The 12,175-nt window shown below is 42.1% G+C and overlaps 1 protein-coding gene across 2 annotated transcripts in view; it reads left to right on the top strand.

The window, feature by feature from the left end:
* The first annotated feature begins 2,673 nt into the window (after positions 1 to 2,673).
* Positions 2,674 to 12,175, top strand: part of cracr2a (calcium release activated channel regulator 2A) — a 22,431-nt gene continuing 12,929 nt past the window's right edge. The window contains exons 1-4 of one of the 2 annotated variants that reach the window (XM_020704277.2): positions 2,674 to 2,753; positions 7,409 to 7,785; positions 11,085 to 11,196; positions 11,283 to 11,451. In XM_020704277.2, coding sequence (XP_020559936.1) covers positions 7,570 to 7,785; positions 11,085 to 11,196; positions 11,283 to 11,451 — 497 coding nt within the window. In that variant the 5' untranslated portion in view covers positions 2,674 to 2,753; positions 7,409 to 7,569. Of the gene's footprint in view, positions 2,754 to 3,836; positions 4,029 to 7,408; positions 7,786 to 11,084; positions 11,197 to 11,282; positions 11,452 to 12,175 lie in introns of those variants that run through there. The other variant, XM_004070194.4, reaches the window with a different exon arrangement.

The raw sequence follows: 12,175 nt of genomic DNA on the forward strand, positions 1-12,175 counted from the left end.
GAAACGGACCAAGACCACCTCAAAAGATGGGTCTGGGAGCTGGTCCTGGACCTGGACCAGGGTGTTTTTGGATTGAAAATTTGTTCCGGATTATCAGGGAAAAGGAACTCTGGTTCACTTTAAGCCAACCAAATGTGTCCAGTAGTATTACTAGATTCTAATCTGGATTTGTTTGTTTCTACTCGAAAAAAACAACAACTATCTGATGGTAAAATGTTGGGTTTGTTAATATCTCCAGCCACTTAGTTTGTGAATTTGTTGATCTCCAGAAGCTAATTTTTCATCTTTCATCCTTTAGATCCTGTCCAACTAGATAAATAAAACATTCATCAAGGTATTTTTTTTTTTGTCAAAGAAAAATCTTATGGTCAGAAAAAAAATGACAACTACTGATGCGAATCTAAAAAGAGTCCAACCCTCTTTTGCGTTGATGAATAAAGTCACTGAGAAGAGCTGTGAAAAAACTCAAAGAAGAAAATAGGATCTGTAATGGTCTGAATGTAAAATCACCTGGATAATTGACAAAAGTCTAAATGATGATGAGTTTAGTCTGTGAATTGATCTGCAGAACGACTGCTACAACAACTGTAATTCAGAAATGTACAGTAAGTATTTAGCTTGAAGCTGTAGGCGAGAAAAATGGCTGGCTCTTGATTTTGGGGACAGAATGTGACTCCTGTGGGTCGTAAAAAGAGAAGCCTGAAAGCCGGAGCCAAATAAAAGACAAAAAAGACAAAAAAGATAATGTTTTCACATGCACAGGTTATAAAAGTAGCTGAAAGCAAATCAGCTGGGACACATTTCAAACAAGTAATGACTCCGCAAGGCTCAAGTTTTCTGTTACTATAAAAAAAAATAGTTTTAATGATTTCTTTTGAAATCCGGTTCATCCATCAGCGCACGTTTCTTCTGGTTTGGACAGAAACAGAGTAAAGAAGTTTTTGTTGCCTCCAAACCATCTGCATGCTTTTGCAAGGAGCATTGCCTCTGCAGCTAAAGGATGAGCTGCAGTGTTTGGGAAAGACACTCCATGCTTTTTGCAGGTTGATGCCTGCAGGCAAAGCTGCATGAATGACCATGCAGGCCCCTTCCTGAGGTGATCATAGCAGCACGTTTCCTTTTTGTTTTATCGATTCGTTCAGATGTTTGCACCGACTGCAATCATCTTACTGAGTTTGTTAGCCTCAGACTTCTTTTTTTTTGTGTATCTTTTTATCCAAAGCCTTTTCATTCCTTTTCACGTCATGCAAACTCTTCGGTCCCTCAGTTTATCCCTTTTTTCTCCTGTAATTGGAGCAGCTAATGGCTGGTCGTGCACAGTTAAGCCCAGCGTGATCAGAGGAGATGCCATCAGCATCCTCGCTTTACTCCATTTCTGTCCAAATTGGCAAACCGTTCGAGGCCAAGTTACCACACGGCTGAAATCAAACCATCAGCACAGTCAGAAAATGATCCTCTGAGAAACTGCACTGCAGTTTGGTTAAAAAAAACACACACACACACAGGAGGAGAACATGAAGAATGGACTTGTTTGTGACAGAAGGATGCTGTTGGAGCTGTTCTGCAGAAATAGGTTAACATGGTGACAATAACACATTCACACTCACAGTTTATCCTTAGCAGCACCTCACACTATGAAAAATCTTTCCCTTTCATGCAGAACTTATACTACAATTTGTTTATTTTCCTTACACCGAGAACAAACTGGGATAATTTAACGCTCGGTAGCCTACAAATAAATCATATCATGACTGAAACAAGTTTTTCAGTATTGGGACGCACTCAAAACAGACTGAAATGTAAACTTTTAGCAGATTAATGCTTTGTGTAATGTAAAGTGGCACCCAGAGTGTTGAATAGCACTCGGAGTTTCAGTTCAGCTTTAATTTCACAAGAAAACATTCAAAAAGCAAAGAACAAAGGATTTGGTTTGGGAGTTTTACGACTGGGAGCTTAGTGGATCTGAAGAAATGAGATGCAGAAGCTGAAAAAGCCCATAAAACAGGGAGCAAAATGCTCCATAGCTCCTAGAAACGGTGAATGATTGAAGGACAAGACTACTGGTGTGTTTTCTACGTCACAAATACGATCTTTTTCAAACAGCATTCAGAATTTTTTTTTATCAAATACTCAGAAAAGCCATTTTAAGCTCAGTTTTCTTTATAAATTTCACGCCATGGGAATGTGTTGAAAACAGCATTTACATCAGAGTGGATCTTTAAGAAGTCAGGGCTGTTTGCATGCAGAGCTGCATCTCTGATCACTGCAGCTTCATCCCAGAGACACGGAGATCGCCAAAGCATCGATGAGTCCAAGCTGCCAACCACACTCCATCTCCTGCTTTGAGATGCAGCAAGATGCAACTCTCCAAGTGTGGTGTCAGTCCTTCCAGGGCCTCACAGCAGATCAGAGATGTGGCATCGCCTTCACCAGCCCTGCTCCTGCTCTCCTAAACCGCTGGAAATTGCAATTTAGATCTTCAGCAGACATCTGTGTAGTTTTCAGACCTTCCCAACAATGATTAGGGGGCAAAGAAGAAAAACAAGAACTTTTTCATCTTCTAGATAAAAAAAATAAAATAATTACAATTAAACATGATTGATTGCTTTAATGAAAGACATGTGTGCCTCTTTTATGGTGTCCACCCTGTGTGTAAAGACAACATCTCAGCTGGATCATCGGTTCTCTCCATGTGGAACATCATGAAGCTTCACTGACTGAAACGGGGAAACTGTGCCGGAAGACGTCTACGTGTGAGTGGACTTTCACACATGCTAGACTGCTGTGCAAACACGTTTTTATGGAATACTGGGAAACTCGATTCCGGTAATTAAAACCCTCCACGGCTTCAGGACTGAGCTGAGTCCATGTGTTGAGTTTAACAATCTTCTACAGTGCACACGGACAGCCCACAAGCCCGCGCAGAACTTTAGAAAGGTCTATCATTAAGATCATGCAGATATTGTTCTGCAAAAAGAGGAAAGCTTTGGTTCATTTGAGTGAAAATTAATCCAATCCTCTACCGCCCCCGTGCGTGAACATGTGGTATTACAGCTTGATGAAAAATAGAAGGAAGAACCGTTTTTTTAAACATTTAATTTAAGAAATACTAATATTGAATTTTAGTTTTAATGAATAATTTATTTATTGTATTAATCAAAAATACATATTTTGCCAAATTATATTGTACAATGTGAAAAATTAAAGAATTATGATAAGAAAATCTTGAAAAAATGTGTTTTAAATCAAATACTTACACAATATAATAAGTGTATCATAAATGTAAATAATAATAATAATTATTAATTTGTTATTGTTTATCCTTTTTTCAAGTTTTATTAATAAAAATACATTTTTCTTGTCTTAATAGATTCTTTTGTATCCCTTAGCCATCCCATAGTTAAATTTCTTAAGAAAACTTGAGTATATATTGAAGTATAGCAAATATACTATAGATCATGTCCGTGTGGAGTAGGAAGTATAAATACTTCTATAGAGTAAATTGGAATGTTTAAAGTTTACAATGTATAAGATAGTCTTTAAAAAGTAAATGTAGTATACAATACTGCCTTTTAGTACAGGGTAAGTACGTTTATAGTACTCTTACATAGACTACTTTTTGTTCAGGTATAGTATCTAAACGTGCACAGATAAACTGAGTTTTGCATCTTTTTATAAAGTGACTTTGTCCTTTAAGTTGTGTAACTTTTAAAAAAAATTAAAATCTTTGTAAACAACTAACATAACAACAACAACAGTTAGTTTTCAGCAGAATCCTGTTGACATCCAGGTTGTTGTCGTTTGTGTGGACTGTTGTGTCGTTGTGAAAGTGAGAGTTTGGTCTCAAACGCTTTGCGTTACTTCCGCATTCCTCTGAAGACAGGTGCGGGTTTCAGGGGAGGGAGGGGCCGCCTGTGGAGCCCGCGTGCGCTTCCGTGTCAGCGTTGCTACAGTAACCGCGGGAGGAGATCCGCTTAAATTCCTGCGCTGCAGTCCGGTTCACCTGGAAGCGGACCGATTCCCGCCCGGTGAGTTCGTGCTGCTGGTTCGGTTGATGAACCGAGGAAGGAGGTAGTCACGTGAGGCGGAGCGGACGTGAACGTGGTGGTGTTTGAAGTCCGTTTTCACAACAGGAACTTCGGAAAAACTTCTCACTAGTACTAGTTGATGAGGAAGTGAAGGTTTGGGGCTGCGCACGTGCGAGCCGAAATACAAACATGATTTCACACGCGGCGGCTTAAAAGACTTCAAAGAACAACCGATGGTTATTTAAAAACGATTGGGGGGGGGGGGTGAATATGTGTGAGCAGCAGCTGTGTTTTAGTGAGTGACGTCACGTGTGATTCTGCAACAGCTGATTTGAAAAAGTTTCGAGTTTGAGGAAAAAGTCAAAAATGACTTTAAAATGTCAAAAACTGAAAATAAATTTCTCGCCTTTTTACACTGTTTTAAGTTCATGATTAAAGGTTCTTCTGGGTCTTCTGTAGAAAACGGTTCTTCTGGGTCTGCTGTAGAAAACGGTTCTTCTGGGTCTTCTGTAGAAAACGGTTCTTCTGGGTCTGCTTTCTTTCTGTGAATCAGACAAGCCTAACAAAGTTCTGACTTTGATTCAAGTAGAAATGAAAATGTCCCGAGGATTTTTGTGGAGAAGGTTCCTCTGGTTTTGAGCTTTAAAGGTTTTTTTTTCTGGGTTTTGGTGTTCTTCCAGTTCTGTAGATCCGACGACAAAGTCCTGCCGCTCAGAGTTCTGTTGCATGTTCTGCCCTGACGCCGATAAAGCGTTCATGCAAAGCGGCTTCAGCCTGGAAACCTACCCAAACTAAAAAGCCGTCCTCCAGCATGTGAATGGATGATAAACCGTGTCCATCGTAGAGGTGATGCAATAGTGGAAGGAGATCCTGAAGGTTTGCATCTCAGGAGCTCCAGATATGCAGTGACCTGATCTCCAGCATTGCTTGTACTCCCAAAAAGCTGAATAAATGATATGAGTGTCTGAATAAAATGAGGCTGACCAACATTTAAGAACATTACATGAGGTAAAGTAGAATTATGTCACGTTAAAGGCTTTTCTGCTGTTTATCTCATCTCTATTGATGATCTTGTTAAATATCTAGAAGCCAAAGAAAGCTCCGTTTAGATCACTAGGGGATTCTTTAGTGGCCTTTCAAATGTAAGAGTCCAGTGATGATGTGTCCCATCCTGTTTGCTCTCCTCCTACTCGTATTTGCTTTACCTCCTTTTCACGGATCACCGCCATCTCTGCCGCTCGCAGGCCCACCAAGCTAACCAGAACCGTGCAACCGAGGTGCAGTCTTCCAAACCGCTGTGCATTTGACGTCTGTTTGCATGAAAGCCACAAACCTTTCGAGTCGATGCTGCAATGCATCCGTCGTCAGAGCAAAAGTTTCTTTGAGTCACTGGATGACTTCAGTGTCAACTTTAACCACAGACCAGAATACTTTTCTTTGTTTGAGAAACTCTAAGTTTTAGGGGAAAGCCCTTTCTTTTTTTTTCCTTTTTTTAAACCAATATTGTGCCCATGAACTTTTGCCACATCCAATTCTGTTTATAGGACATCAAAATAACCATATTCAAAATTTGATAAAAAATAATTATTAGTTTTCTGATTTACTTTGATCTGAAGGCATTTACGTTTTTACATACATAAATATGCAGGCATTGTGCAATGTGTGGTTCTATTCATTTTTAAAAAGTATTTGGTCTCTTAAGCTGCAGAACAGTCCCCAACCATCACACTACCACCACCGTGTTCCACAGAGTATTTGTTCAAATTTCTTGGAGATAAATGAGATTAAACTTGGAACCTAACTTTGTGTTGCTACGGAGCCCGTGACCTGACATCGGTACAAAAAATAAATAAATTTGTTCCCACGAAATAATAATTCGCGTGATAAGTCCTTCATAAACTCGGATGGCTTGCTGCTTCCCCAGTTGCAGTGACACGTTGATTAGTGGAGATGCATTATGGGATATGTGTGACGCACTATGGGATGCGTACGAAGCATGTAGCCTTCGGATGTTAAGTGACTGCTAACGAGTATGTCAATGAAAGACAAGTTGCCTCAGCACGTCCGCAGTATTATTATTCCTGTTCGACCCTAAAGTGCAACACCAGGCATGACCAGTAAACAAGGTGCCAGCATCTGAGCCGCAAGCTCGGGCCTCCCAGAAACACTGGAGTAACGGGGGAAGCGGCTTCTGCAGCAAGACGGAGAGCGTACCGGGATGTGAATGAACCCAGACAATGGAGATTTTTTTTTTTTAATACACTGTATTTATCCCACGGAGGGAAATTCTTTCTCCGCATTGGACCCATCCGCTAGGGAAGCGGTGAGCTGCAGCCGAAACCGCGCTCGGGAGGCGGTAGCGTTAAGGGTCTTGCCTAAGGACCCTCACTGTGATGTTAATTGCTCGCCATTGATATGGTAATTGCCCCCAGTACCATTGCTCATTCCCCTCCGGGAATCGAACCCTGGTTTCCTGCATGGTAGCTTCCCACCCTACCAACCGAGCTACCCAGCCTCTACCCAGATGCGATTAACGATGCTTTTGTAGAGCGTTTTAAAATGAATAAATCCGATATCCTGACATCCTCCGTGTCTTCCATGCATTGTCATGAGATACACACAGAAATGTGTAGGTATCTGCTGTAAATCCAGGTGTGCTCACATCCTTGTATATCACGTGAATTATTATTTCTTTGGAACAAATGAATATTTTTTTTAACCCATGTCAGGTCGTGGGCTCCGTAGTTCTTTTACCTGCAGAGGATTTTTTTTTTTAGATACTTTTCTTCCAGATTAAGAACTTCCTGCCGCTTTGCTTTCCCTCGTGACTATTTCTTGGTGTATCGTGGAAATCTTAGGGTCAATCAGAGCTTGTGATTTGCCCGCTGTCACAAATACCATCTCTTTCAAAGTGCTTTTTTTTTCTGTCTGCTCCTGATTTTCACAACAATTTGAAAAAGTAAAAACTCAGAAACACAATTTTAAGCTTAATTTTGTCCTTCATCATCAGAAAATGCCACATGAACATGTTAAAAACACCAGAAGCACAATTTTGTGGCTCTTTAATGATTAAACGAGGGGAGCAATTAATTTTTACCCAACGTTTTCTTTTTTCTTTTAACATAAATCTATTACTTGAAAACCAGATTTTGTGTTTTCTTTAGTTTACTTTTGGTTTTAAAAGAAAGAAGAAAATAGTCACGATGGAACCAAAACTCTTACATTTCTGTCGCAAACTTTGCTGTTAGAAAAACCTTTCTTTCAAAATAAAACTCCTTTTTTTTTTTTTTAAGCAAGCTCTCCTATCTTAGCTTTTATTAGTAATGAATCCAGGCAGCATTATTAGTCCTGAACTGGCGCTTCTCCCCTGTGTCTCATAGGTTTCAGCCACCAAACGGGGAGGCGGTTGCTAAGAGATGACGGTCTGTGACATCGGTGAAAGCCTCGGATGCAGAGCAGCTTGAAGCCCCGCCCCCTTCCTATCTAAACCTCATGTGCAGCCTGCAGGACACGCTCCTCCATCCCAACTCTTGAGGAAAGGATGTCTGCTTTTACTTCACACGCCAGCGTAAGCGCCGCCGCCGGACGTCAGACTCAACGGCGGCGGCGGGAAAGCGGCGAGAAAATGCTACAGATCGTCCGGGAAAAAAGCGTCAGCGGAGACCTGGGGCAGGACGCCATCCTGGAGAAGATCCCGGAGTTTTTCCAGATGTGCGACCTGGAGAACAAGGGCTTCATCAACCGACGGGACATGCAGGTGAGGCGCCGACCAGACTTCAGCGCTTTGGGAGAAACGCTCTGAACGTCGGCTCTGAACCAAGATAACTTTTGAGAGTTTACTTTAGAGGAAAGGGAGATGCGGACGCCAATAGAAACAGTGGAAATGGATCCACTTGGAGGTGCACCAGCGTCTGCTTGACAAAGCGCCGACGGGTCGTTGACATTGTACCTGCTCTGTCCAGATGAATGCTCCTCATTCAGTGAGAGCACAAAGCGCAGATGCTGGGCTCTCTTTAATGAGGTTGAGTGGAGCACCGCCGTGGAACCGCCACTTCACTCAAAACATCATGAAAGAGAACGAGACAAAGAGGCATGAAAAAGCTTTCATGCAGCTGGCATTATTGTGCAGATTCACCGGCCTCTCGCACATTCATCCAATCCTTTGATGAAGCTCCTCTTCCTCTGTGAGGAGCACCAAAACATTCAGCGTCTTTCAAAATGATTCAGAGATGAGATGACGCCCGTCTCTTATGACCAGCATGTGCCTGATTTTCTCTGTCGAGGGGAACGTCCCGTTTTCAAAGCAGCTCTTCGTGTTTCCGTCGATGCTTCAGTCGTTACTATTTCAGCCACTTCTGCACAACTCAAAGCACATTTCAGACTCCAGTTTGATGACGCGCGCTCTGATCACACACTTCACACCAGCGGGTTCGAGTCTTTCACGGACGGGATCCTCTCTGTGCGGCGCCCCGGCTCGTTATCGTGGCTTCAGTCAACATTTGCAGCAGTGCAAACATTGTGGAGAAGCTCAGAGTTGTGTTTTTCTGAGGTGTGGTTGTGTTGACTGTTGTTGACTGCTCAGCCTTTACTGTCTTGATCAGGAGAGTAAATATGTTTAAGGAGCAGCCACCAACTTGAACTACTTGTTTGACAATTTCATAGCAACAATTTCTCATCTATCATGGGACGTACACACATGCTGGAAGGTGCTGAAGACGGGTTCTTGAACGTGCTTTTAGCATACGGTGTTCACACTGGACTGGCGCTACCTGTCACTAGATAATGTTGCGTTTCCATTGACTTGTGAAATTGCAAAAATTGGACTTGCAACTTGCATCCACGAAAAGAAGGTTTTTGCTCTTGGAGGAGGTAGTTTTGGAGGCATATCGCAAAACTGCAATGAAAACACTTTTTTTTAAATTAAATGAGTCATGTGACCAACAACCGGATGGCGATGCACGTCCTGGTAGGAACTGGCGGTCTTGGGCGCTGCACAGCGGGCGCCACCAGAGGTCCCACAGCGTCATAGGTCAGGGTGACGTCATAGGTGTCTGTCCTCAAAGGAACAGATATAACTTATACATGTAACTAAATGTAATGAAAAATAACTTACTACTTTTTAATGTTAAATAACTAGTTTATTTATTAATCATAACTTTTTAAAATAACAATTCCAGTTGCATAGAAAATACATGTTTGCTTGTTACTCTAGCACAGGGGTCGGCAACCTTTTTTACTCAAAGAGCCATTTGGGACCGCTTCTAATAAAAAAGAAAGCTCCCGGAGCCACAACCCGTTTTGATATCATTATATATATTATGCATGTATATATTATTCAAAGGTGCTCAGTACGTCGATCGCGATCAACCGGTCGATCTTCAATGACATGAGTGTAGATCGCGTGCCAGAAAAGATTAAAAAAAAAAGTACTTCTTTAAAATCCACCAGCCAATCAAAATCCTCACTGAGAAGTACGGGACTTGATTGACATGGAGATTGGCCAATCGGAGATCCTCTGAAGCATACGTAGCTGCAAATGGACATTATGTTCTTTAAAGGTTGATACTGCGGCCGCGTTGGGAGGAGTTACTGGTTCTGGTCTGATCGCTGCATGGAGCGATGTGTTTATCAATGCATGGTAGACACTGAGAATGTGGAGAGATCAGGTTTATTATTTTGAAGAGTTCTACTTGGTAATCATGTTTCCATGTGTGAGTTCATAAAATCATCCCAGAGAAAGTCTCTGCTTCAACTCCCACAGGGAAAGCTGCGTCTGAATCTGACGCCCGTGTTTGCATCTCTCTGACAGAGTTTGAAGCCAAAACCCCTCCTCCACCTCTCTACCTGCTTTTCCTCTCTACCTGTTCACCTGTTCACATCCACTGCAGCTGAGAGTTGGTTTCCCCCGCGCTCCTCAGTGTGTCCTACACAGAGAGCGCTAAATACGATAGTCGGGTCGCTCCAGCGCAGCACAAGGATGAAAGAGTAGGACGCAGGTTATAGCGGGGATAGAGCGGGTTAAGCAAATGAATGGAAGAAGGTGGCCTGCTGAAGAAATATTCAATATTGTACACATTTTATTATTAGTCTGAACTATCTTTTATTTAGAAAAATCTTTTATTTTATCAGTCCAGTACGAAAAAACATCAACAAAAGCTGTGTTGGGCGGTTTTTGGCTGGGTCTGGCGGTTTTCAGATGACTTTTTGGCTGGAAAACTGTGACTCTATCTGGCAACACTGGCGCAAACTCTCAGTCTGTCATCAGCGAGTTGGTCTCTGCCCCGCGGCACGTCAAGTTCCCGGCAGAAGATCGGAGTGTTTATTGAAGCCGCCCTGCGTGCCTCTCCCTGCTATCAGCTCTGCAGGTCTCGCCCGATAAATACGAGCTCATTACAAAGCTGTTTTTTACGTGGCTCGCGCTTCGTGCGGAGCCATCAGCTCCTTTGAAATGCCATGAAAAATGAACAAAACTAAAATAAAATTTAATTATTATAAAATACTCATTATTTTCCAAAGTCACAGGGAGCCACAACAGATGGATGAAAGAGCCACATGTGGCTCCGGAGCCATGGGTTGCCGACCCCTGGCCTAGCATGAATCCTTTTAGATTTGATTCTGTCTGGTCAGATTATATGAACAGTGTTTAAGTCCTAATGGATAGTTGCCCATAAGTGCAATTTCCCCCTAGATATGAATAAATACACACCAATTTTTATTTTTTATTTTAAGAAATTAAAGACTTTTATGCTCTTGCGGGCCACATAAAATGACATGGATGGCCACATTTGGCCCGCGGGCCTTGAGTTTGACACGTGCCCTAACCTGTCAATTCAAAGAGCTGTCAAAGTCATTGAAGCCTCGTTGGAGAAGGTCACTGCACTAAGAGGTTTTTCGTGAAACGTTCTGTTAAATATCTCTGGTTAAAACGATCTGATATTTAAATTTATGCAATAAAAAATAAATGCCAAGGTTAAAAAGCAGACAGGAAAGTTGTTATGGAAACTATTGCGGGTGTCCTTCATGGACAGAATGTGTGTTTTGTGTTGTCTGGAGCAGAGGCTGAACGGTGAGCTTCCTCTCAGCGAGAACGAGCTGGAGAATGTTTTTGACTGCCTGGATTCTGACAGCAACGGCTTCCTAACGCTGGAGGAGTTCTCTTCAGGCTTCAGTAGGGCTCTCGTCTCCTTCCAATGTTGTTTCTGTCGTCACCAGAGTCTGACAGGCTGCCTGAGTTCTTTTGTTTTTCCTTTCTAGGCGCATTCTTGCATGGTCAGAGCGTAGACCCAAGCACGAAGGATGGAAACCCCTGTAAGATCCTACCAGAAGTGTGGGAGGAAGGCCCAACGAGGGAGGACGAGTACGAGGAGGAAGAACACTTCAGTGTGCTGATGGAAAGGCTTGGAGCCAACAACGCCTTTGAGGAGTAAGTTTCCCTTCCTGTAGGTTTCAGTGTCTTCTTGAAAACTCTGGGATGTTTCCGTGAACTTGGCCTGGGACTCCTGTCAGCTGTGCAAACAGCAGCCAGCTAAATATTCCCATCCACCAGCAGAACAGTTTTGCCCCTGAAGTCTTGACACGTTTTCTAGTTTGAAGCTTTAGTAGCTTAAATCTTTTTTTAGTTTCTAATGATAAAAAATCCTACGTTTGAACTGGAACTTAATAAATAAACACGCACTCTGGTGAAAATGTTTATTTTAAACATGTTTTAACATTTTTCTGTTGATGGAGGACATGCATAAAGAAAAGTAGCTTAAAATCATCTAAGCTCAGAATTGCATTTCTGAGTATTTCTTTATTCAACTCGTTCTAAACCAGGAGCAGATGGAAAAACACCGTAGAAAAAAGATCTGGTTTATGGCGTAGAAAACACGCTGGGTGGGGGCTACAAGCTCCCTGCTCCGAGCTCTCTGCAATGGGAAGGGGAAGGGGGGGCGGCGTTGCTCTGCATCAACCGTCTCGCCCACAACTCAAGAGGGAATTTTAAAAGGACTCCTGCTGCTCTGAAGAAAGTTTGTCCTAGAAAACGACTTTTTATTATTTTTATTTTGGCTAAAAACTGCATCGTCATAATTAAAAGACCACCAAAAAAATAAATAAAAAAAAGGATCAAAATGCAATCATAGTGGGACTTTATGTCTTTATTTAGT

The sequence above is a fragment of the Oryzias latipes genome, chromosome 6, assembly GCF_002234675.1.
Source record: "Oryzias latipes chromosome 6, ASM223467v1".
Taxonomy (NCBI): domain Eukaryota; kingdom Metazoa; phylum Chordata; class Actinopteri; order Beloniformes; family Adrianichthyidae; genus Oryzias; species Oryzias latipes.